Source organism: Camelus dromedarius, chromosome 14 (genome assembly GCF_036321535.1).
Source record: "Camelus dromedarius isolate mCamDro1 chromosome 14, mCamDro1.pat, whole genome shotgun sequence".
Lineage (NCBI taxonomy): Eukaryota > Metazoa > Chordata > Mammalia > Artiodactyla > Camelidae > Camelus > Camelus dromedarius.
Window position 1 is genome coordinate 6,023,153 of NC_087449.1, and position 27,529 is coordinate 6,050,681.

The window sequence follows — 27,529 nt, forward strand, 5'->3', positions numbered from 1 at the left end:
AACATCGGGACTAGCAAATAAGACAAGCACTTAGGGATATCTTTCCTGATGTGAAATCTTGAAATAATTTTTCACACATTATAGAGCATGTAGCACCGGACAGTAATCATGTCCAACAAGAGTGGAAAGAGGGTAAACTGACATCTATGAAGGTTGGAATCCTGAGAAGAGAAGTGAAAGATAGGACCTTTCTGAGAGGAGTTTAAAGGAAAGTTTTTCAAGTCTTTGTGGACAGCTCTTAGCAAGGAGAGCCAGCTTTATTGACTGACCAAGAAAGTGTTTTCTCCAGATGTGTCATTTCCAGAATGATGGGGAACCCCACTTCTATTCCAACCCAGTCTTAAACCAAAGATACCTTTACACCAATGCTGATAGAAGAGCATAAATTGTACCACTGAAACATGATGGCAATGACAAATATCTTACTCTATGTTAAATGGACATATCTTTGAGTGAACAAAATATTATTATTGACTGAAATTTGAATGTAAATGACTCCTTAAACCTCCCCATCAGGAAAGTGTAGCAAAGCTAGAAGGCTTTGTCTACATAGCAGTACTATGGGAAAATAGCTAAATAAAGAGTGAGATGCAACCTTTTCTCTATCTTCCGGCACCACCATCCAAATCCAAGTTCCCCTCCACTCAGGTTGTTACCGTATACCTCTACCTTGTCACTCTTCTCACCCAAGACGTACTCATCATGTCCATCAGTCCAGATAACCCTTTGAAAACTTTGCTTTCTTTTTGTAATTTCTCTATTTAAGAAACTGCCAGCATTTTAAATGATGGGAACAAAACTTTATTCCTCCTTCTTTTGCGCTGTTTATAAAGTCCATTCTCAAAACTTTGAGCACCTCCTGCGTGAGAATGTCTCATCTGCAGCTGATTTCCCACTCTCTGCTCTTCTATTTTAAAAGTTCTTTTGGTGTATTCCACTTTAATATATCACCATCCACTCAAAGTTACCACAGGTAAAACAAAGACAAAATAATATCCTCAGAATCACATCTCTCACCTTACTTGTCAATTTTAGACAATTGTATCATCAGTCTCTCAGTCAACCAGGTTGAAACCCTCAGAAATGAGCTTTATCTTCCTTTAATTTATTCTCTGTACGCTGCCAAGCTAAATCTGAGACCAATTTTTAATTTGATTATAGGTTGAACTACAGACAAGATCTCCAAACCAATCTGCAATATTATTCTAACCTTGCATCCTGTAACTTCTGTCCTCCTCACTGTTAGAGAGTAGAGGCAAATAGGTTTGTTTAGATGAATATGGCAAGTTTTAATGTAGGCAGTGATGTGAATTGGGAGATGGAAGACAGATGACTTGGCAAAAAGTGACATGATATAGACTTAAGTTGGAATGGATGTGGAGAGAAACAGAATTTTGTAAAATATATTTTAAAGGAGGCATACTGTGTTGACATTTTGCATGGGACATAAACAAAGAAGAATCAGTTTACTCGAGGTTTTTGAAAACATAAATAACAGAAAATGCTTGTGTTATTGGAACACAGAAGAGAAAGGGAATTGAGGTGAACAAAGAGAAGAGGGGTGAATAAAATAAAAAGCCAGTGAAGAAGTGATTGAAGAGGTAAGACAAACCGTAGGCTTGTCGCTATGCACTGATTATTCACTCTCTTTCTCCTGACAAATTTATTTCCAGGATATAATTCTTCCGTTTCCAAACCAGGTTCTTGAGTTCACTTATCTAATTTAAATCTATTTTGTAGCAGGAGAGGGAAATCTTGGAAGCATGAGATTTTTTTTAATGCATTCATAGAAGAATGGATGCTGGATTATTGAACAAAGTCTATTTTTGGTGGAAAATTTAACAATATTAGGTTTTGATGTTATCCTTTAACCAAACCCTATGGAAACAGAAAAAAAAAACACATCTGCTATTTCACTGCTTATTTCACAATTTCGCTGTTTAATTTGGTCCTATCTAAAGGATAATTTCTATTTCAGATTTTTAATTTTAATTAAAATTTTATTTGAGAAAGATATATAACTCAAAACTTATAACAACCAGATTATTACTATTTTTTTTTGCTATTGCTAAACGCAAACACAAAAACCCAAGGACTGGGAACTCTGACCTGAAGGGACTGCTGGGAAGCACCGGTGTTTCCTGATGTAAGGGCAGCAAAAGAATCGATGAGGCCATTGTTCTCGGCTACATCCGAAGCATAAAAGTGGCTTCCCCCTAAAATGTAAATATATTAACTAGGCTGCTTTTCAGAAAATGAGTGTTTTTCACATTTTAGTGATTAATAAGGTAACAGGATAAACAAAATCATAGTTTCAATATGTATTATCAAAATAGACCAAAATCAGATAGATGTGAAGATTAACTCACAAGTGTTAACTTTAAAATGTCACACCTGGAAAGTGTAAGCTACTTTTAAAGCCCATGTATAGAAATCATCCTGGCTGAAATGCATGAAATAATCAGAGAAGATGTTACAGTTTCACGTTCTAAAGCTCACAGACTTCACATAACCCTTTAGGGGGATCATTCACTTCCATTTAAGATACATTTCTGACAGTGTCAGCTTTCAGGTTTTCCAGCACAAGTGGATCAGAATCAGAAAAGCAGAAAGGTTAAAGAGCTTTTATATTGAGGTACCCTGACAACAGCTGGCAATGAGGAGACCGAAGAATGGTAAGCAACAGAAATAAGTCCAAAAAAGGACTACTCTAGGGGGAATACTTGGGACAAAAATATTTCACAGTGGCAATGAAAGTACTTTGAAATGATGGGAGTTTGTACAATTAAGCATTAAAAAGCAAGCGTATATTTGGTAACACTGGAGGTCAATTCACAACAATAACTGATATTCATAATGTTATAAATTATGTATTCTCTACTATGTTTAAGAAGGCACTGAAAACATGTAGTCCATTTTCATCATGTCTCTGTCTAAGATAATAGCTATTGTGTATTTAATCTAGAAACCTTGTTGTTACTATATTTACTCAACCTGAGCTTCTGTTAATCTCCCATCCTTTAATCCACAACCTGGGCTCTCTGGTCTCATGGGTTTCCTACTATCCCTCAACATTCTGTGCATTGTCATCTCAATGTGATTTTCTTTCTTTCTTTTTTTTTTTTTACTCATAACCTGATCATCTTCTCTCACTCCTCTTTCCTCCAGAAAAAGTCAACATTTTGTTCAAGATAAAGCTCAAAAGTCACCTCATCTCTCAGGCCTTCTTTCCCTGACTCTGTACAACCCTGGAAGAATTAGTGCCTTCCTCTGCTCACACAGTGCTTGCCTCCTACGTATGTCTCCTATCTGATTATGCTGTCTGATTAGTAGTTTCATTTGTTTCTCCAGCCAGGTGGACTGGGAGTGCCTTGAGATTCGGTCTGGTTTAACTCTGGTCCCAAGTTCCTGGCACAGCATCTGCAGAGCAAGACCTCAAGAGAAATTGTTGTTGTCAGCCTGTACACTTATGCATTGCTACCAGAGGACTAGAATAAGTCATGTTTTACCTGTTACGATGCTCATCTCTATGACTGCTTCATCAGCATTTTCTCCCAGAGCAATAAAATGAATGATGGCCCCACTATTTGTCACTTCTTCAATACAAGTCTTTGCAGAGCTATCTTCCCCATCAGTCAGCAGTACTATTTCAGATCCATCTATTTGGGAGTAAAGGCTTCTAATTACCTACAAATATAATTAGAGCATTATTACAGGTGTTCCTAGATCAGACAGACTTATGAAAGATTAGGAAAAAATGGACATAGAAAATAAAGTGTGCAGAAAAGAAGAGATAGCTTTTTTTTTTTTTTAAATTATAGAATCATAGAATCTGCAGTCAATCACTACCAAGGGAACTTAAACATGGCTTCTTATTTTCTGTTTGCTTACTGTAAGGAATGTCTGCTCAGATGAATTTTTGCGGGAACAGGGCTGTGGAAAATCCTACTTGAGTTAAATGACAATGACATCTCAGTCTGGGGAACTCAGGGCAACCAGACACTAAAACATGATGGCAGAACGTGGCATTAAATATTTTTCTTTCTTTGAGCAGAGTGCCCCTTGACAAGCCTTCAGTGTATAAAGTCTGTTGCATATACAGCTAGATGCATTCAGTGCACTTCAAAAATAAAATAAAATAAAATAAAATAAACCCCCCTTGAAAACCCTTAACTCCAAATAGCATTGAACCAAAGAACATTAAAAAAAACACAGGTTGTTATTAAAATACTTTTTACCTTGGCTCACAGCGAAAGAGAATGTGACAGTGACTGTATGTATGTTCAAGTATAACTGAAAAATTGTGCTCTTCACTGGAATTCGACACAACATTGTAAAATGACTATACCTCAATAAAAAAATAAAAATAAAAACACCAAAACAAACAACAACAAAAGATACTTTTTACCTTAATAGTGGATATCAACCCTCAAATTGCCAATAAACGTGATTACCTAAAAATTGAATATCAAAAAAAAATAAGAAGAGTCCACTTCAACTTTTTTTTAAGTTAATGATTCTAAATTAGGGAGTCCTCAGTATGCCTTTAAAGAAAAGATATGGACAGTTCTAAGCAGGTCAAGGTTAGGGATTTTACTCATATAACTTTTATTTTACCTCTAATAGATCGAACCAGAAAGCTAAGCATATTGATGGTGTTCAAAGAATACACGACATTAGTATTGAGCTCCTTTCCTTTCTGCCTGAACCAATGTTTCCTTCTCATCCTTCAAATCTTAGCTTAAACGTCTCCCTTCAGAGAGCGCCTCAGTGGCCTCTCTGCCTAAAGCTGGGACTGCCACTGTTTTCCCGGTCACTTTATCACACCACTCTGTTGAGTTCCTTTACAACACATTCTCCACAGTCTTCAATTATTGCTTTATAAAATTAATTGATTGGTTGATTTTTGATTAATATATTATTTGTTCCCCACTGAATTAGCAAGCAAGCTTTGCTTGACCCATAAATAACTTTATGTTGAATAAATTCAAATACACTATTCTTGCTCCCTGCTCCCTACTATGTTGAATAAATTAAACATGAACAACAATGCATGCTAGCTTTCACCACCCCATTATGCCAATGAAGTAATTAAAGATTAGGGAAGTTATGCTTAGGGTCAGAAAGCTAGTAAGTGATAACTGGGGTTTGAACCCAGGACATCATGTTAGAAAGCTAAATGCCATGCAACGCATAAAGAGGGAGATTCAGTAGGTTTGGGAGTAGCAGGAAAATTTACATGAAGGAACAAGGACTTAGTAGTATTGGTAGAATTTCAACATGCAAAGATGGAAAAGAAAGAAGCATTTTAGGCAGAGGAATCGCACGGCAAATGTATGGAGGCTGTTAGTACACAGTGTGCTTGGAGAACAATGTGTGCAGTAAATTGGTTGGAGCATAGAGCGTTGAGAGTGGAGAACTGAGAAAAAAGGCTGGCAAGAGAGGTGAGGGCAAGTTTATCAGAGGATGAGAAGCTTTTAAATAACATCAGACTGAAGAATTAGGACTTAATTTTATAAACCATTAGGAGACAGTGAGGATTTCCAAGCAGGAAAATGACATCATTAATATTAATTAATCATGGGCTCAAGATGACCATTTGGATAAAAACAAGGCTCACAGCAATAGTTATTATGAATTATATGTTTACCTTAGAATATAATGCATATTGTCTTAAGTATGAACACGAATCATTTCACTTAAGTCTCGTAATAATCCTATGAGATGGGCATTCTTATTTTCCTATACTTTATAGTTAAGGCATTGAGAGTCCAAAGAGACGGAAAACTTTTCTTAGATCACATAGCTAGTGAGTAGTAGAGCCAGTGCTCTGATGTCAAAACGCATGTTCCAACCAGTACTCCTTACCCTGAGTGTAACTAACAGTTCCTGCTACCTCTGCTTTGACGGATAAACAGTTTCCCTAACTGAATGTCTCAGAAACTAAAACAAGGGTTGGCCTAAAGTGGAATCATACCATATAACTTGCTTCCTTGCCTTAAAATTTGGTGACTTTTGCTGCCCAAGCACTGTTACTTCTTTAACTAACATTTATTAAGCACTGATTACTGCATGGTAACAAGACACCGTCTCTGACCTTGTTTGACTTATATTCCAGTGGAATTTTAATAGTTATTTACTCACCCATTAATTTATTCACTTTTCATTGATCCAATCAAAATTGGCAAGTGACTTTTTTTCTATATGCTTATATCTCTGCTTCTTAGAATTAGTTACGTTAAAATTAGGGAGCAAGTATGTGCAGCCAGCGCTTACAAAAATGTTCTAATAATAAACAAACAGACTATACTTGAAGTACGATTTTCACCTGAAATCCTGTTCTAATTCCAGAGCAGATGGAGGTTCCTCCACCAGCACGTGTAGGTAAACTCTCCAAGAGCTTGTTTCTTTCGCTGCTGCTGCTTATTTGGATTAGATTGCTTATGATGCTTGCAGAACTATCAAAGTGCACCATCCCCACCCAGGATCCGTTTTCAACGGTCTGCAGCAGGAAATGTTTGGCTGCTTGATTCATTCGGTTTAGGCGGTTATAATTCTGAATAAAAAAGAATAAGAAAAGCAAACAAGTAGTTTTTCATTGGAAAACAATAGAAGATCACATAAGCTGAGTGAACGAAATATCTACTTAAAGATTTTCTATCAATAGTAATGGTATTATTAAAGAAAGCATTTTTTCAATTGATAAAATTTAAAAATATAGTTTTGTTTATCATGGGACTCACATGTTTAATATAGTAAGGAACGGAGGGTTTTAACTAGAGCAGATTCTTGGCTTCTAAGCACCCGAATTAGAGCTGTAGGTAGGATGGGGGTTGGATTGGCATTGAGGAATGATGACTCACACCTTAGAGACTGCCTAATTCCCCTTGGGATCCTCTGTTCCAGTTGTATCAAGATGAAACTACTCTCCGGGTCCCACAGTATCAAACCAGATTATCATGGACTCTACCTAGGGACTGAAATCTCCCCATCCCCTGGCCACTACACGACCCAAAGATGAAACTTACTCTAAATGCTGAGAGACTCCATCCCTACCTTACCTATTTCCTCTTCTGATCTCCCTCTGTATTTCCAGTAGTGGATTAATTGGAATTGGTTCTTTGGTATTCCATTAAGACTCACGTCCCTGTCTCCTAGGATGTACACTTCATTCATTTGTCTTTTATCAGTGCCTCAATACCAGCTGATCTGTAGTACCTCTTCCCAACACATGCCCAAATTTTCCTCTGAACTCCCTAAAACCAAATCACAGTGAGGAACTTCTACACCCCCATCTTTGAGGGTTCTCCCTACCGCTTTGCTTTCCCTTTAAACTTGGCTCTGTCTAGGGGAAGCTACTTGTCTTCTCCCAGTCAAGAACCTCATCTCTCCCCAGTGACACTTCCTAGAACACGTTCATGTGCTGGTGTCCAGCACACTGATGCTCTTTCTGAAACCCTGTCTATTATGGATTATTTCATTCAGCTGTACCATCCTCTGCCCTTTCCACTAACCATCCAACCCCCATTTGTTGAAGACATTATTCCTGATCTTCAGCATGCTCTGTTCTCCCTCAAATATGCCATCCTTCTGGGTACCTTAATCACATTACATCTGCTAATTTGTTGTCAATTCTTTTCAACAATTATTTATTGAGTGCCTACATGTGGTAAACCCTATTCTAGGCAAAAGCAATACAAATATGAATGACTGCTTCAAGTCCTAGGTGACCCAGTTCCTAGGGAAAATGGCTCCAAGTCCTAGAGGAGGTCCCACTATAGTGGAAAAGAAATGTGTAATTTCAATATAATATATAGATAATAATAGAAGTTTGCACAGGTCATTGTGGGAGATCTGCAGAAGGGCTATTAGCCTTGTCTGGAAGATCAGACCATGTCCTGGAGGAAGTGAGTGCCTACACAAAATTTTGAAAGATGATTGTAAGTTAATTCATGATGGGAAACAGAGAGAAAATTTTCTCTGTTCAGCTATGAACTATATGGATCTCTATTCCTAAACCCTAGTACAATGTCTACCATCCACTTAATGAGGGTAGAAGGAATGAGTAGCTGAATCTGGCCATATCTTCTTTATGGTGATGCTTTTTCTCTATGTCTTTGAGCATAAAGAGGTAATTCATATATATGATGCACATAAGATAAAGTCATGTTAAGAATTCTTCTGGTTAGTCTTGTTCCTTAATTTGGGATGGAGTTCAGAAGCCTCCCAATCTGTTCTGTCCCCATGCCCATCAAGCATTCCCAGTACATAAAGGGAGCAAGGTCAGGAAACATCTCCGTATTTCAATCTCTAGTTCTGCTCTTCTAACAAAAGCTTTACTAAGGGGCCTAAAATTCCTCCTCAATAAACTCTCCATTTTCTGGAAAAAAATAGAGATTTTTGTACTAGGTCCTTCTAACTCTATTGCCATCCTTCTTTCATTATAATATTCATTGCCCCTTTGAGATCAAGGTCACAGAAAGTGATGGCATAAGTACCACGCAACTTAGAAGAACCCAGGTGTAGGTAGCAGTCAGTGTTCTTAGACATTCAGTGCTCTGTCCCTACAGCCAGGAAAAATGGACCCCTGAACTTACTAGCATGCTTCCAGACTTATCAAGAACTAAGCACACAATTCTTTCCTGGATCTTCAGCAGCGAGAAGACAGGTGGAGGAGGTTGTGTCACCATTGCCGTTGTGTTTTTAAAATCCTCAGAATTGCTGATCACCTCCCATGTGCTTCTAGAATCGCACATTTTGTTTTGTAGGCTTGGAGCTTCTCGGTTATGGTTTTTTTCATTACAGAATTCAACGACCTATATGTTAATAAAAATAATCTTTATATACAATGCATTTGAAAACTCAACTACAAATCTGAAAAAAATCAAAAATCTATTCTCCAAGTGTGTTGTTTATTGAATGAAATATGATTCACTGAGGAAACCTATAATAGTAAGATGATTTTTCATTAATAGTAATAATGGTTAGCACTAGTTAAGTGCTTTACTGTGCGCCAGTCAATGTTCAAAGGACCCTTTATTAATGTATCTAATCCCTCAGGTCACCTGCACAGATATTTTATAAACATGATAACATATCCTTTGATTATAAATATCCAGTCTGAAGTAATGGTTGGCATACTTACAGAATCAATACTTTGCATAAACATTATGGATGCCTTTTCAGTTTGATATTTATCAGGGAAGAACTGACAATCTTTTTCATACAGTTTTGTCTTAGAATCAGTTTTGCATCTACTAGTTATACAGCTGTCTCCTTGGCACTTGTAAACTCTGTTGATACCGGTAATACCTGTGGAACACCTGAAAATAAATGACAGTTAGTCTTTAAGGCAACCTAATCATCAACAGTTTTTGAAAATCATAAGTGGTCTTTATATCAAGGTTTTTAATAATGATCTTTATCAAGATTTTTATTCTTATTTGTATACCATACACTTCCTATTTTGAGAGCTAAGTTTAAGGGTTCTATCAGGGAACTTATCTGTTTTTCAAGAAATTTCAGAGGGAAATTTTGAGTGGGCTACCCAGTATATGCAGTGGCTGAGTTCTCTGTGGGAATTAAAGCCCCAGCTGTCCTTATGCTAATGGATCCGTAGGCTCCCCTTTCCCACACGTCTCTCCTAGTAGGTAAGTGCACTGCAGGCACCTGCACAAGGCAACCTGTGAAATCACTTACTCTAGGTACCACTTTACCTAAGGCTCTTTGTATATTTCTTATTCAAAGAAGATATCCTCAAAGAATAAAGTGTTGCATAGCTACAGGTTTTTTGATTATTCAATGAGCAGTTTTATCCAAAGTGAAATGTGGCTTGAAGGAAAGACTGGGGTACTGCCTAGGGTGGTAAAGACTGGTGGAGGGATTTCAAGCTTGTGTTTTATTTCGTGGAATTGGCCACAAGTGGCAGTGATTACCATAAATATGCTGGAATGTGACTGTATCTCATCTTTTCAATGTGCATCCAGTTCAAATTCAAAAAGCAATGACTAGATTTCATTCAGTAATTTATGGAGTCTTCTAAATATATTCATGCCTTTATTGCCTCAAAACTCAGCGAATGTAATGATGTTATCTGTATTAACAATCATGATGAATATTCTTTGGCAGAGACTTAGACATTTAGGTGAATGCAATGTAAACAAATGTAATCAACACAATAGTCTTTAAAATAAGCATCCTGCAAGTTGGCGCAGTGGTTCTGAGGAAATTCAGATTTTACTGAAATTTGTATTTTTGATAATCTCCAACCCCAGCCGGGCATCTAAGATTGATTAAGCTGATGGCACCCAATTTTAGATTGATTCCCCCAAACATTCTGTTCTCTTGATCTCAGAACCAAGAGGATTGTCTGTTATTAACTGTGATGTTAGATTGGTAGTTTAACGTGAACTTTATAAATCCCAAGACATTTCTGTTTGGCTCTTTGAAGCTGGTTGATTTCCTACTCAGTCGGCATTCACACTACTCCATAAGTATAGCTATCCCTTTCTTTCTTTAGCAGCATAAATAATTTTGATCTCCTGGCACAAAGTGCAACCCTCTTCACAGAGCACTAACTTCAGCACAAATGAGTTCCAGCAACTGATGTGGAGAGGTGTAAAGATATGCTAGCTTGGCTGCAAACTGCTCTTGAAGTTACGTGTGTTTTAAATGATCAACCAGCTACTTTAAGATATATTTTTTTTAAAAAACAGGAAGGCACCATTTGTGACAAAGCATTTGTTACCCACATTGGAACAAAAATAAGTAAATGGATTTTGAAAGAAACCAGGCTAAGGAAAATCAGAAATTACTGCCTGAAGTAATTTAAGACAGTTGAAGTGGCCATGCCTTGTTGCTTCGATTTTCTTTGACGAAGCGCTGTAGAAAGGCTCATCATCATTGTACTCATCAAACACCCCCCAGCGGAGGTGGGCCCACTCGTGGACAAACAGTCTGCCTGTGGGAAAATATTTCAAACACATGATCATAATTCAAGTGATGTAATTTGTCCCTCATATATTTTAAGATGTGGGTTTTTTTTAAAATCCAGGACATTTGGGTTTTAAATAACTGCTAACATTCATATTTTTGTTTATAAAAAAGCATATTGTATTCCATTTCATTTTACTGTTATATAGCTTTTCTAGCATATTATTTTCTTATTCCACAACATGTTAAATCAACGAAACATTTATTATGTATATGCTATAGGTGGAACAGATTGGGCTTTGAGTTTTGGTTCTTGAGGGGCAAAAAGTCTCAGATATTACAGTAGTTTTTGGCTCTACAAACTCAGTCCTACCAACAACATAAACAGATATATGACGTTTGTGGTATTAAAATTTCGTAGAAGTGTGATTAGTTAAAAAATATCTATATATGTTCCTTAAAGGGTTGATAATGAAGAAGAAAAGATTGAAAAACACTGCTATAGACAATACATAATTTGGAGGGTGGGTCTAAATGCAGTAATTAATTTATAGTACTTAGCACATATAAGCATTCATTAAATGGAAACAATTATTTTTAATTATATATTCAGCACTAGGTACTAGCTACTAGGAAATATAAAGATAAATAAGATATGGTCCTTGATTAGGATAAAGATAGAAAGAGGGAGTCTGAATTAAATCGTTCTTTTCCCCTAAAAATTTCAGGGTGAATAGAAGAATAAAGGCAAATCCAAGCTTGAAATACGGGAAGAAGAAATAAGTGGAATTTTTATTTTAGCAGTATTAGGAAAAATTCAGAGGAAATAGAAATGGAAAAAGAGAAGTTGGAAATATGCTCTGGTCTGCTACAGTCTGTGTTTCTCCAACTCAATTAACTCATGAGGCCTGAAAATAGGGAGAAAATATCAGTATCATGCAGAAGTCATGCTTCTCCTTTAAGCACTTGCCACCCAAAATGTGCTCCCTACACCAGCCATGTCAGCATCACTGGGCACTAATAAGAAATGCAGAATCTTAGGTCCACCCTAGACCTACTGGCTCCAAATCTGCTTATTAACAAGACCCCTAAGTTATTCCTCTACACATCAAACTTTTAAGAACACTGTTTTTAGGCTTCCTAGGCAAATGGAGCCAAATTAGTGAGCATGAATTATATATATCCTTCAGTGCTGGAGGAAGAAGCTCCCACATCAGCCACTGTGAGAGGAATTTGGTGAATTTTAAGAAATTTAATTCGGCCTCCACCTCTGGCTCCCTTATTAGAACAGTCCACTCTCAGGCTCATTTCCTTATCAGCTCATGGCAGGTTGTCTGGCTCCCATGCTCACCTCAGTTTGCTAAAAGAATAGAATTCAGGTGCTCTGACCACACATACAAAAAGGGAACTATGTGAGGAAATGATGTGTTGATTAGCTTAACAGTAGTGATCATTTCACGACGTACCTGTGTATCAAATCATCATCTTGTACCTCTCAAATGTAAACAATTTTTATCTTACAAAAGCAACCCCTTTGAGCTCAGAATTCCATTCTTATCTCCATCATTGTCCTTGTCCCCACTAGCCCTGTTCTCATTTTCAGTACCGTTTCACCGCATGAGTGTGTGTGTGCTCTTAAAATCTGCTCTGTTGGCAGCCTCCAGCCGTACTGAGCTGCAGCTTGGGCAGTCGAAAGGATCTTTTCAGGGACCTCCTGTTATTGCTGTTATCATTTTTATTACAGATTACATAGATCTTGAGGAGTTTCTTCTTAATTTTATTTTCCTAAAAGCCTCATTGTTTTTAAAGCACTGTTTTGCAGAATGTGGGTTTTTTTTCCCACAAACACTTGTATCACATTATGGCAGAAACACCTGTCTAGGAGGGAAGGGGAAACTGTAAGGTATGGGGTGGGGTTAAGGTGGGTGGTATGGGAAAAGAACGAGAGCTCAGATGAGGACATTGGCTTTAGAAACTGGAGAAAAATCGTCCTCTTCTAATACAGGTGGAGGTAGGGGGCCATGAAGGTGGACAAGATTTAGCAGTAGAGAGGAAGAAGACAGGGGCCTCTGTTTTCTCAATCAGAGCACCAGTGATGGAGTTGAAAAGACTGGCTAATGGTCTTGAGAAAAGTGGATGTTTAGAACAGCTGCTACGGGGAATGAGAAACTGAGATGAGAGGAGGCAAGTCCAAACATCATTGAGTGGCTTTGAAACTTTGTTTTTTAAAGACACCAATTAGTTTTATATTTTTCTTTCACAATATTGGAAACATATTAACAAGAACCAAAAGAAACTGGCTGGAAATTTAGTACAGAGGTTGGGCAAGTTGAATAAAATATAAGGATGGTGAGGAAACTGAGCTGTTTATACTTGTAGTTGACATGACTGACTTTGCTGGACAGGCCAGGTAGGGAAGAAAGTACAGCTGGAAGGGCACAAAGGGCTAGAGGCGCCAAGCACAACAAACATGGTCAGGCTGACGTCTGGGGGAGAGGTCGGGTTGGAATGGGACAGGATGAGGGAGGCTTCAAGATTGGGGTGGGGAGCAGGTCCAGGCACTGCTGAGGACCACGACTAGCTGACTGTCTGACAGAGATAAGAGACAGTGAATGTTCATTGAAGGGGCAGCGGAAGAAGAAGAGGTGAGTCTGGAGAGTGTGAATCTAGGAAGGCTTCCACTGAGTACTGACATGCGGGGTGGCCCTCCTTTGACAATGATTTTCATTTTTATCGGAAAAATAATGTGCTTTAGTTCATTTGAAACAGTGATCTTAACTTTTTAGATTGAACTAGATGAAATTTACACTTTTATAGGTAAAAACAGTCACTTAGAGGCAGGGTCATCTGGCTCAAAGGATTGGCTGAATAGTAATATCAGAAACTGACAGCCTAGGAGTGTTTTCTCTTGGCCAGAAACTGTCACCTGGGCCCCTTTCAGTTTGCCACGCATCTGCCTTCCATGGAGGGGGCATGTGATCAATTAACATTCAGGAGTGGAAAACTTAAAAATTAAAATCTAAAAAGTATTCCTTGTGAAAAACATTGACTATGGCTGTCCCATGTGTTCAGTTTTCTGTAGACACTGTGCTGAGTACAATCACGAGGAGTATCTAGTGTAATATTCCCAACAGTTCTGTAAGAGGTGGGAACTCCTCTAGTCACAGGAAATAAGCACAGAGAGGCTAGGTCACTCGTCCAAGGTCACACACAGCTATAGGGGAATCAGGATTTGACCCTAGGGACTCTGGTTCCAAGACTTGTACACTGAACGTGGATACAAAGCTGCTTGTTGGAATCATTCCAAAATATATGTGTTTTAACCAAAATTCCTACCTGACGGTCCATATGCATCTTGTTTTTTTCCGAGTACGAAGTCAGGAGTGAGATGAATGTATTCTCCTTTTTCTTCACAGGCTGTGAACTGCTTGGTATATGGTTCATCCCTGCCTGGGAGGGTAGGTGGTGCAACCAAAACGTCAGCCTGAGGACGTTTAAAAATATGTTCAAACATCAGAATAGTAATGATAACAGGTGTCTGAGAAAACTCAGAGATGATCAATTTAGGTCAAAATCGAGAGGCAGCAGAGAAAACGTTTCTAAGCGAAGCTTTTTGACACTTACATGTTTGTAGCTTTCATGTTTTGGCCTTTTGTACTGAGTATTGCTCTTCCAATTCTCTGGAACTAATATTGATACATTTTTGAAAAAAAATCTTTTTTCTGTGGCTTCCAACAGGTAAGTAGATGCTGCAGTCACCATTTCCTATTATTAAAGGAAAAAATATGAGAAGATGGCCAAGTGAGTGTGGACTAAATGAGCAGATGCTCGTCACAGGCATTTCCCCAATTAAGAGTAGATAGAAAAAGCAACTAACTAATGAGCAGAGTCTCTCCCTCACAATTGCAACTCTGCCACTTGTCAGCCCAAAAGTACAGTTTGATCCCACACATCAAGGTCTTTGAGTTTTCCATAAGCCTTCAACGAGGAGCGAGTGCTACTGTTTGCTGTTAAGAGAAATTGTATAAAATGATAAAGGCGTAGATTTTAGAGTCATCTACTTGGTTCCAACACTGGCATTAGCACTTTCTGGGTGATAGAATTTGGCCTCAGTGGACTACTACAGCCCATCTTTAAAACTGTTGTAAACATGGAATAAGCTATAAAGTACTCTGCACACAGGCAGTCATAAACCTGCTTGATACCATCACTTTTTATAAGTCTTAGTAGAGAACGGCTTCAGCTGTTGTCTATAAGGAGGGGTTATAGAAGATATTTTTCACTGCACTCCCAACCTCAGGAGAAAGGACTGGATTGGGAGCCCAGGGAGTGGAGTGATGAAAGAAATCATAGGTGAGGCAGAGCTTTTGGGTCATAGGCAGATCATTTTGCTCTGTCACCAAGCAGAAAATAATATCTCCTTATATTTTTCAGTATCCTGAGCCCAAAGGTACAATGATTGGTGAAGGAAATAGTCTCTCCCTAGAGCTTACTACCTAGTGGGGGAAACAGAAAAGTTCCTTGGTAATCTATTCTATGTGATTAACCCCACCGAATAATTGTGGGACCCTGCATGTTGGATAACGAGGCCAACCTCTCCATCTTGCTGGCAACACCCCAGTCAACAGTGTTGTTCTCTTCATGGCAAGTTCTCCTCCTCCATGCTGCTTCCTGACCTACGTAAGTCCCCACTAGAACTACTCTTCTTCAGGAATTCCAGGGTTCTCCTCTGTTCTCGTGAAGAGAATCCAATGTGCTGACTCGTTTGTACTGAAGAGATCAGCAAACTGATTGGATTCAGAGCCAGGGATCAATCAGGAGTCAGGGTATAAAGAACTGAAGACCCAGAGGACTGGCTAGGAGTTAGGAAAAGGACTTCAAAGATCTCCTAAAGTAGATTGAAGGTTACTTCAGAGAGAATTTTCTACCTGAGAATGTTCCCTAAGAATGCCTCTCCTCTTTGTTTTGGTACATTTAGATTTCAATCAGTTTTTACCTTCTGCTTAAAGAGATGGTTCGCTCTGTGCCTATGAGTGTCTATCGTATATATGGCGACTTGAACTGTGGTACACTTTGGGGAAGTAGGGTTGCTGCATACAGTTGCGTGGGCTGGGCAAGGGAACCATTTACTTTGTAGTCTCATAACTCTATACAACTATCTTTGGTATGTTTCAGGTCATGAGGGATGGCCCAGACCCTACATCAGATGACTGTGATACCTTGGGGGCATGCTGGGGTGGCTAATTATGGTTCTCACAAGCTTCCAAGCAGAATATTGTATACAATATTCCATCTAAATTCCTATAATATCCTAGTTGGATCAAAGAAGATTAGGATACCAAAGTTTCAAAAGAATAAGTACTCTCAAAAGCAAAAACACATGAATGAAAGGAATAAAGAAAGTTGACAATTGGAGGAGGCCAAGATGGCGGAGTAGTAGGATGCTCGCAGCTCACCCTCTCACACAGATACACCAAGACTCACATCCACAGACCCACTCAGCCAACCAGAGCACCTGCGGAACTCCGACAGAACATCGTCCTCTTCAAAAGATAAAGACGCCAAAAATCTGGTAGGAGAAAAGGGAAAAAGAAAGAAGAAAAGGCAAAGCAGCGCGGGACGGGCCCCGCGGGGAGGGAGCGGCAAAGGAGGACTGGCGCTCGCTCGCTGGGTCTCCCCTCTCCAACCAAAAGGCCAGCGGGACGGAGGGGGAGCCTCCGAGGCTCGGATCTGTACAGAGTAGCCCTTGACCGACAGAACTAAGTTAAACGGGCACAGAGCGTCCCCCCGACACCCAGCCTGAGACGCAGGCCGGCAGCGGCGGGCAGGGCCAGGCTGCACAAGCCGGGTGGAGGACGGAGTGGCTGCACGGAGGCAGCCCCGGGGGAACGCAGGGGGCTGCATGCCGTGGCTGTGGGTGCACAGGGCAGAACAACCTGGGCCCTCCATAAAACAGCAAGGTTGATGTGCTCTCGGGGGAAGGGTGCACAACCCCATCTCTGAAAACCTGCGGAAAGTTTTCGGGGGAAGAGAGGCGGGGCTCAGGCACAGCCGCCATATCCTCCGCGCTGAGCACCCAGGCGGGGGCGGGGGCGAAACCTGCATCCGCACCGAAGGGCTTAGCAGCCTCAAAGGCCAGACAGAGACTTGCCTGCAGCCTGGGGCAGATAGGATCCTTCCATCCTGGTCCCTCAGAGAACTTGCTCCGCCAAGACAACCAAGGAGCTGGGTTCTGGCCCGGAGCAGGGGCAGGGCTGTTCCGCGGTCTTCCCCGAGCCCGCCTACGGAGCGCAGACCCGAGGCGGAGCGCGCAGCCGCACAGAGCAGCGGAGCCGCTGGGGCCCGGAGAGGGCGGGCGGCCCCCGCCTTTCGGGCAGGAACGCAGTCCCTGACCGCGGTGCTGGGAGGGGGCGCGGCCCGCCCTCCTACCTGTCCGGTCTGCAACATCCTGACTGCGGCATCCGGAGGGGCAGCGACCTGCCCGCCCACAGCAAAGGAGAGCTGCACCTGACCCAGTGTTGGGAGGGGGCGCGATCTGCTTGCGGACAGGCACTGGGAGCAGCACAGACAAAGGCACCAACAGAGGGCCTCTGAAAACAGCAAGCTGAGCTTCCAAAACAGGGCGAAGACAGATTAAGAGCACTCAGTCTCCAGAACACCCTACCCCCCTTTTTTAAAATCTGTTTTTACCTGTTCTATTTTCTATTACCCTGTTAATTTTTACTTCTTAAACAATTATATATACTCCCAGTTTTAATCCCTTTTAAATTTTTAAAAAACATTTTTATTATTATTTTTAAAAATCCAAGTCATTTCATTTTTCTCTTGGTTTTGATGTCCTGTTATTGATTATACACAGGTTTCAAATACATTTTTCCCTCTTTTCCCCTTTTTTAAAGGTTTTTAAAAGACATCTCAACCCGACTGCTGTTCTGCTTCAACTTGCTCTTCTATTATTCATTATACACTGTTTTCAAAACTTTTTTCTCCCTTCTTTTAAAATTCTCTCTCTCTCTTTTTATTTTATGTGTTATTCCTACATAGCCATTAGATAGATAAATTAAAAAACTCCATAAGGATCACAATAGATAACTGATACTCCATAAGCCACAGTGCCAGAGAGGTATGACCAAGATGGAGAAGCAGAGAAACCATTCCCAATTAAAAGAACAAGAGAAATCCCCTGAAAGAATGATCAATGAAATAGACATCGTTAGCCTACTAGATCAAGATTTCAAAAAAGGAGTGATCAAAGTACTGAAGGAACTAAAAGAGATAGTGTTTAAAGATATAAAATATGTCAAAAACGAAATAGAAGCTATAAAGAAGAGCCAAGTAGAACTGGTAAACTCATTGGCTGAGATGAGAAATGATCTAAAGGCTGTGCAAAGCAGACTAGATAATGTAGAGGAACGAATTAGTGACCTAGAAGACAGGACAACAGAAAGCACCCAATCAGAACAGCTACAAGATAAATAAATAAAAACAAATGACAATAGCATAAGGGACCTATGGGATAATATAAAGCATGCCAATCTTCACATAATAGGGGCCCCAGAAGGGGAAGAAAGATCAAAGGGGATTGAAAAGGTATTGGAAGAAATCATGACTGAAAACTTCCCAAACGTAAAGAAGGAACCAGATATCCAAGTACAGGAAGCTCAGAGGGTCCCAAACAGAAAGAACCCAAATAGACCCACACCAAGACATATCATAATCAAGATGGCTAGAGTTAAGGATAAAGAAATGATCCTAAAGGCAGAAAGAGAAAACCAAAGAGTGAGTTACAAGGGAACCCCCATAAGGCTCTCAGCTGATTTCTCTACACAAACACTACAGGCCAGAAGGGAGTGGCAACATATATTCAAAGTCCTGAATGAAAAAAAAGATGCAGCCTAGGATACTTAATCCAGCAAGGCTATCCTTTAGGATAGAAGGAGAGATAAAGAACTTCACAGACAAGCAAAAACTAAAAGAGTTTAGCAACACTAAACCCATGCTAAAAGAAATATTGAAAGGTCTACTCTAAATAGAAAAGCAGCAGGATGCTACAGAAATGAGAAACTCACAACTGGAAAGGTGATAACTCATGAATTACAAATAAAATGAAATTTTAGAAGAAGACATCTAAATCATTGGAAGAGAGAGGCAGGAAAATATAGAATTTTTTTTCTTTTTTTCTAATTTTTTTTGTTCTTGGTAGGATGGGTTTCAGATTATGTTACTATCAGTTTAATAAAAACAGTTATAGTACTGGGCTAATAGACTTACACAAGAGGGTAACCACAAGCCAAAAACTTACAAGGGAGTCACAAAAACTAAATAAAATCCATGATAATACAAAGGAAAATTACCAAGCCACAAATGGAAGAAGAAGGGAACAAAGAAAAATACCAAATCAAATGTACAGATAAGTTCAAAATGGCAATAAACACACATCTATCATTAATTACTCTAAATGTTAATGGACTAAATGCTCCAGTCAAAACACACAGAGTGGCATACTGGATAATAAAGCAAGAACCTTCAATATGCTGCATAAAAGAGACCCACTTTAGGGAGAAAGACACATAGATTGAGAGTGAAAGGATGGAAAAGGATATTCCATGCAAATGCAAAAGCCAAAAAAGCAGGTGTTGCAGTACTGATTTCAGACAAAGTAGACTTTAAAACAAAGGCCATAAAGAAAGATAAGGAAGGGTATTTTATAATGATTAAAGGAGTGAAACAAGATGAGGATATTACCCTCGTTAATATATATGCACCCAATATAGGAGCACCTAAGTACATAAAACAATTACTAACAGAGATGAAGGGGAATATTGATGGGAATACAATCATAGTTGGAGATTTTAACACCACATTAACATCACAAGACAGATCTTCCAGACAGAAAATAAATAAGGCAACAGAGAAACTAAATGATACAATAGAAAAATTAGATTTGGTGGATATTTTCAGAGCATTACACCCCCCAAAAATAGGATATACATTCTTTTCAAGTGCACGTGGCACATTTTCTAGGATTCATCATGTACTTGGGCACAAAAGGAACCTCAACAATTTTAAGAAGATAGAAATTATCTCAAGCATCTTTACTGACCACAATGCCATGAAACTACAAATCAACAACAAAGAAACAAAGGAGAAAAAAGGAAAGCATGGAGATTAAACAATATGCTATTAAAAAACCAATGGGTCAATGAGGAAATTAAAGTTGAAATTACAAAATACCTTGAGACAAATGAAAATGAAAGCACAACCACATAAAATTTATAGGACACAGCAAAGGCAGTGATAAGAGGGAAGTTTATAGCGATACAGGCCTTCCTCAAAAAAGAAGAACAATCTCAAATAAATAATTTAACACACCAACTAAAAGAACTAGAAAAAGAAGAACAAAAAATCCCAAAAGGCAGCAGAAGGAAGGATATTATAAAGATCAGGGAGGAAATAAATAAAATAGAGATTAAAAAAACCATAGAAGAAATCAATCAACCAAAAGCTAGTTTTTGGAAAAAGTAAATAAAATCGACAAACCTCTGGCCAAACTCACAAAGAAGAAAACAAAGAGAGCACAAATCAGCAAAATAAGAAAGGAAAATGGAGAAATTGCAACAAATAAAATAGAAATACAGAACATCATATGAGAATATTATGAAAAACTATATGGAACCAAACTGGACAACCTAGAAGACATGGACAAGTTTCTGGAAACATACAATCCACCAAGACTGAATCAAGAAGAAACTAACCACTTGAATAAACCGATCACTAGAAATGAAATCGAAATTGCAATAAAAGACTGTCCTACAAATAAAAGTCCAGGACCGGAAGGCTTCACTGGGGAATTCTACCAAACACACAAAGGAGAACTCATACCAGTCCTTCTCAAACTCTTCCAGAAGATTGAAAAGGAGGGAATACTCCTAAACTCATTCTATGAAGCCACCATCACCCTGATACCAAAACCAGGCAAAGACACTACCAAAAAAGAGAACTATAGGCCAATATCACTGATGAACATAGACGCCAAAATCCTCACCAAAATATTAGCAAGTAGAATCCAACAACACATAAAAAAGATTATACATCATGACCAAGTGGGGTTCATCCCAGGGACACAAGGGGGGTTCAACATATGCAAATCAATCAATGTAATACATCACATCCACAAAAGAAAGGACAAAAACCACATGATCATCTCCATAGATGCAGAAGAAGCATTTGATAAAATTCAACACCCAATTATGATGAAAACTCTCACCAAAGTGGGTATAGCGGGAACATATCTCAACATCATAAAAGCTATATATGGCAAACCTACAGCCAGCATAGTACTCAGTGGTGAAAAACTCAAAAGCTTCCCACTAAAATCTGGGACAACACAAGGCTGCCCACTATCACCACTCCTATTCAACATAGCCTTGGAAGACCTAGCCACAGCAATCAGGCAAGAGAGAGAAATAAAAGGGATCCAAACTTGAAAAGAAGAGGTAAAAGTGTCACTATATGCAGATGACATATTACTATATATAGAAGATCCTAAAAGGTCCACACAAAAACTACTAGGGCTGTTCGAAGAATTCAGCAAGGTAGCAGGTTACAAGATTAACGTTCAAAACTCAGTTGCATTTCTTTACACTAACGATGAATCAACAGAAAAAGAAAGTAAAGAAACAATCCCCTTTAAAATAGCACCCAAAGTAATAGAATACCTAGGAATAAATCTAACCAATGAGGTGAAAGAATTATACACAGACAATTATAAACCATTGATGAAGGAAATTAAAGAAGACTTTGAAAAATGGAAAGATATCCCATGCTCTTGGATTGGAAGAATCATATTGTTAAAATGGTCACACTGCCCAAGGCAATCTACAGATTTGATGCAATCCCTATCAAATTACCCACGACATATTTCACAGAACTAGAACAAATCATAATAAAATTTATAGGGAACCACAAAAGAGCTAGAATTTCCAAAGCATTACTGAAGAGAAAGAAAGAGGCTGGAGAAATAACTCTCCCAGACTTCAGACAATACTATAGAGCCACAGTCATCAAGACAGGATGGTATTGGTACAAAAACAGACATATGGACCAATGGAACAGAACAGAGAGCCCAGAAATGAACCCACAAACTTTTGGTCAACTAATCTTTGACAAAGGAGGCAAGAATATACAATGGAATAAAGACAGTCTCTTCAGCAAATGGTGTTGGGAAAACTGGACAGCAGCATATAAAGCAATGAAGCTAGAACACTCCCTTACAACATACACACACACACACACACAAAAACCCTCAAAATGGATCAAAGACTTAAACATAAGACAAGATACAATAAACCTCCTAGAAGAAAATATAGGCAAAACATTATCTGACATACATCTCAAAAATGTTCTCCTAGAACGGTCTACTCAAGCAATAGAAATAAAAGCAAGAATAAACAAATGGGACCTAATGAAACTTACAAGCTTCTGCACAGCAAAGGAAACCATAAGTAAAACAAAAAGACAACTTATTGAATGGGAGAACATTTTTGCAAATGAAACCAACAAAGGCTTGATCTCCAGAATATATAAGTAGCTCATACGACTTAAGAAGAAACTACCAAACAACCCAATCCAAAAAAGGGCAAAAGAACTAAACAAGCAATTCTCCAAGGAAGACATAGAAATGATCAATAGGCACATGAAAAAATGCTCAATATCACTAATTATCAGAGAAATGCAAATCAAAACTACAATGAGGTATCACCTCACATCAGTCAGAATGGCCATCATTCAAAAGTGCAGAAATGGCAAATGCTGGAGAGGCTGTGGAGAAAAGGGAACCCTCCTACACTGCTGGTGGGAATGCAGTTTGGTGCAGCCACTGTGGAAAACAGTATGGAGATTCCTCAAAACACTAGGAATAGACTTACCATTTGACCCAGGAATCCCGCTCCTGGGAATATAACCAGAAGGAACCCTACTTCAGGGTGACACCTGCACCCCAATGTTCATAGCAGCACTATTTACAATAACCAAGACATGAAGACAGCCTAAATGTCCATAAACAGATGACTGGATAAAGAAGAAGTGGTGTACTTATACAATGGAATACTACTCAGCCATAAAAACAGACAACATAATGCCGTTTGCAGCAACATGGATGCTCCTGGAGAATGTCATTCTAAGTGAAGTAAGCCAGAAAGAGAAAGAAAAATACCATATGAGATCGCCCATATTTGGGACCTAAAAAACAAAAAACAAAAACAAAACATAAATACAAAACAGAAATAGACTCATAGACATAGAATACAAACTTGTGGTTGCCATAGGGGTGGAGGGTGGGAAGGGATAGACAGGATTTCAAAATTGTAGAATAGATAAACAAGATTATATTGTATAGCACAGGGAAATATATACAAGATCTTATGGTAGCTCACGGAGAAAAAAATGTGACAATGAATATATATATGTTCATGTATAACTGAAAAATTGTGCTGTACACTGTAATTTGATACAATATTGTAAAATGATTTTAAATCAATAAAAAATGTTAAAAAAAGGGCACACCCCCTCAAAAAAAAAAGAAAGTTGACAATTGAAACTCAGGTTATGAATTATGAGTCAATTCAACATAAACATAAATCTTAATATGGTCAGATAGTATCCTCAGGGTAATGTTATTTCCACAAGTTTGTTCATCAATTACAAAAAAGAGTGATTTTTGTCATCTTATATAAGCCAGAACGCAAACTCAGACCTGTCAGCCTTCAAAACCCATGTGCTGGATGTCAGCTCTGATTGTATGATTTAATGTGACCTTGGAAAAATTATTTCCTTCTCTAAATCCAGGTTTTCTCTTCTGTGCAATGTGGATGAAGGTATTTCACAAGTTTTCCTGATAATATTAATGCAACGACCTTGTAAAGACCCAGAAAATGTCAGGAAATATTGTTCTAATCTAGAAATATTTACTAGAAATCAAACTTTTACTTGTATATTCAGTAGACCATGATTTTAACTAAATTTTTCCCTTACAAATAATTTTTCCAAATACTGATTTCTGAGGTTCAGAGAATTTTGACACTGATCAGCTCTTCCTGGACACTAAAAAGCCGTCATTCAGAATTAGCTAATATTAACTGCTCTTCAAGCCTGTGTTCTTCAGTACAGGAATCTATATTTTCCTGGAATTCAAAAGATATCTATAAGTGAACGCCACCGTGCTTAAGATTATACAGAACAAATGATAAATAGCAGCCATTGAATCACCTGCTCGCCACTCAGGTCAAGCCCATTGGCTTCTGATGGATAACAACACCGATGCAGAAGACTGAAACAGTGAGCACAAGGACACAGCAGTGGGGGAATTGAATGTAAGGAATTAGTAAATGTTGATGTCAGCGAGAGGGAAAACTACTACACAGCCATAATATAATACCAGTCTCTTTATTACGTGGAATGTTATAGTTGGATGGAACTTTAAATATCACAGTCCTGGGTTCAGTCCTGGAGCCTTTCTCTTTTCTATCTGCCCCTCCTAGTGAATTCTTCAATTCTCATGACTTGCAATCTCATCCACACACTGATGACTCCCTCCCAAATTTTTATCTCCACCCATATTCCCCCTACCAAATTCACATTCCTATCTCAACCCATGTTATTATCTAATAAGCATCTCAAAGTCAAAAATTCCCAAACTAGCTTCTGATCTTTCAATTGCCAAATTTTCTCCACTTGAGTATTTCCCTTCTCAATCAATAATTCCATACTTTCAAGTGTTCAGACCAAAACCCTTGAAGTCTTCTTTGACTTTTATTTTTCCCTCCTCTCCTCCCCTACCCCACACATCTAAACCACCATCAAACTTGTCTATGATAACCTCATAGACAAAGGACACATTCAGAATCACACCATGTTAGTGATCTCTACCATAGTGTCCCTGTTCCTAGCCACCAGCACCTGTCACTTATGACAGCTTCCTACCCGATGCCCTTCTAAACCTCTATGCTGCAACAGAGCTTATACCAGATGTGACAATGGAAAACCCTCTACAGTGTTTCCTCAACACTGCTGACAGAGTGGCCCCAGAATAAGCACGAGAGAGACAACTCTCCCCTTCTATGGATTTTGATGTCACTTAGAGTAAAAGTCCAGATCTTTCCAGTGGTCTGGGGCCTGCTGCGTCTCTGGTTTCAGCTCTTCCCACCCTTCCTCCTGCTCATTCACAGTTTTTTCCTTGGTCACATCAAGCATGCTGTCACCGCCATGCTACTGCACCTACTGTTTCCTCCCCCGGGTTTTCAATGGGCTCTTCCCTCCCTCATCTCAGGCCTCTGCTCAGATGTCACATTAACAGTGAGACCTTCCCTGACTACCTGCATGAAACAGTAACCCACATTCTTCTCCTACCCCAGCTGCACCAACACTGCCTATCCCCCTCTGCTGATTTATTCCATAGCAACTTACTACCATATATATGGACATGTTTGTATCTACATCATCTGAGAAGAATATATATTGCAGGAGATCGGGAGATTTTAAAAATTCACTGCTCTTTATCCTGGCATGCCATTAGCAGGCATTCAATAAATTGTTTAGGAACAGACAAGTCCAATTGCTAATTTACAGATTAAGAAACTGAGAATCAGGGAAGCCCTGTGCTTTTTGGCCTTTGGTCTTATAGTGAGACAGGGTAGGACCCTGTCTAGAACCTTCAATTCCCACTGCCCATTCCAGCTTTATCCTCTCTGAATTATGCTGCTTTTAAGCTTCCTGGAGTACTGGGAAGTTTCCACAATAATTAATAACTGCCATTTTTCCCTCTACAATTCAAACAGAAGAAATTCCATTTCTTCCTTACCTTTATCTGCTCAATTAGTGTTTCATCTTCGGGCACAGCAGGGTCTATAGCAATGATAATGCCTTCATAACCATTGTCATTCAGCTGAATGAAGGAAGTATTGGACCTCTGCAGCAGGCATAGGCCTAAGAGGAAGACAAAACTTCTGAATAAGCCCATTACTTCACTTGAGTTGTTCCTGGCTCCAGTGTTGGTTGTTTCAAGAGGCTTTTCTTCCACCTTTAATCTCTCCATGTATATATATTCCTGAACGTTATCAATGTTGGCAAATTATGGGACATTGACTGTACAAAGATCAATGTTACGTTTGTGGGAAAATATTTGACTTCAGTTAACACAGTCATTTTATTGTATGTTATTATGAAAATGCTCTGAGTCATAGAAAAATCCAAACCTTTTTATAAAATACATTGTATTCCTTCTGGGAACATGTTTTATAAACTTTCTAATTCTGACTAATTTCCTCTGTACAGACATACACTTTGTATTTTCTGAAGAGTACAATGTGAAAATAAATACAATCACATAATGAAATTAATAGAAACAGTAATGCTAATTTTATTATTCAGTTTTACACAGTGATTTAATTATTATTTAGATTATTTACTAATGGTATAAATAATAGAAGAGAATGTAAGATTGCTAAATGTAAATAATACCCAATTAGGTAAGATGACTTTGAAACCTAAATTAAAAATTTTAAAGACTGATAAACTAAGGCAGATTTGATAATTAGAATAAATGTTTTAAAAATCCTGTCCAGTAAAGAATGAATTTGTTTTTACCCAAGTATATCAAAAAAGTCTGGTGTGTGTTGATTATTACTAAGGAAGGGTGAATAATACTAATAGTTAATATTTATTCAGTACTTACCAGGGCAGAGATTCTCTCACTTAATCCTCACTGGGACTCTGTAATGTAAGTATAAATATTATCTTCATTTTATGAATGGGGAAACTGAAGCACACAGTTTCACTAACTTGCCACGATCACATAGCTAGTAAATGGCAAAGTCAGTGTTTGAACTGAATAGTCTTACTCAAGAGTCATAGATGTAATCACTTCACAATAAGGTAATATTGTTTTGTAAGGCAAATAATATAAGATTTTATTAAAGTGGAGAAAGGGGGTCAGATTAGGGGTTGTGATGAATCAAGAATGTCTAGTCCTAAAGCAAAAGGAGCCAGGGCTCATCAGAACCCAAAAGAGAACTAAAAACAGAATAGTAGAAAATATCTTTAAATTAAGAATTGAAGTAGGAGGATACCTATGTTGCATTCTGAATAAGCAAGAGATTTTTATCAAGGTAAAGATTTTATCACAGGTGTCTAGACTCTGCCCTTTTAGGCAGCATCCCACACCCTCCTTCCATTCTCTCAGGAATATTATGGGACAATTGTACATTCATAGAATTAATACATTGAGCAAGATACAGGATGAAGCTGTTACACTGGCCACTTCAGGGAAACGGCAATTACCTAGAGGTGGTAGGCGACTGGGCATACAAATACACCCTGCGTGGCCCTGCCCTCCCTTCCTACTGCCCCCTACTTCTCCCTGAACTCCAGCCTAGGGGCTTAAAGCAAACCACGTGTGCTCTCATCCCATAGAGGTGGTGCTCAGGCAATTGTTTTTGACAGATGGACTGACTGAATTAGTGAATCATTATCATTTTAACCCCAAATAACAACATATCACAATGCCTAAAGAAAAATTTGTTTAAAGTCTTTGAAATGTTGA

The 27,529-nt window shown here is 38.8% G+C and overlaps 1 protein-coding gene and 1 long non-coding RNA gene across 3 annotated transcripts in view; one reads left to right on the forward strand and one right to left on the reverse strand.

Moving 5' to 3' along the window:
• The window catches only part of LOC116156944 (uncharacterized), a 69,971-nt gene extending 66,314 nt beyond the window's left edge, over positions 1–3,657 (forward strand). For both annotated transcript variants that reach the window (XR_010383766.1, XR_004140904.2), the window contains exon 4: positions 3,352–3,657. This is a non-coding gene — a long non-coding RNA (uncharacterized LOC116156944). The remainder of the gene's footprint in view (positions 1–3,351) is intronic.
• The window catches only part of CLCA4 (chloride channel accessory 4), a 31,627-nt gene extending 5,679 nt beyond the window's left edge, over positions 1–25,948 (reverse strand). Inside the window, exons 1-9 of the mRNA XM_010974658.3 lie at positions 25,790–25,948; positions 14,557–14,697; positions 14,269–14,416; positions 10,852–10,960; positions 9,146–9,323; positions 8,598–8,816; positions 6,329–6,556; positions 3,510–3,687; positions 2,110–2,216 (exon numbers count right to left, since the gene is read on the reverse strand). Coding sequence (XP_010972960.3) covers positions 2,110–2,216; positions 3,510–3,687; positions 6,329–6,556; positions 8,598–8,816; positions 9,146–9,323; positions 10,852–10,960; positions 14,269–14,416; positions 14,557–14,697; positions 25,790–25,948 — 1,467 coding nt within the window. The remainder of the gene's footprint in view (positions 1–2,109; positions 2,217–3,509; positions 3,688–6,328; positions 6,557–8,597; positions 8,817–9,145; positions 9,324–10,851; positions 10,961–14,268; positions 14,417–14,556; positions 14,698–25,789) is intronic.
• Between the last annotated feature and the right edge of the window lie 1,581 nt (positions 25,949–27,529).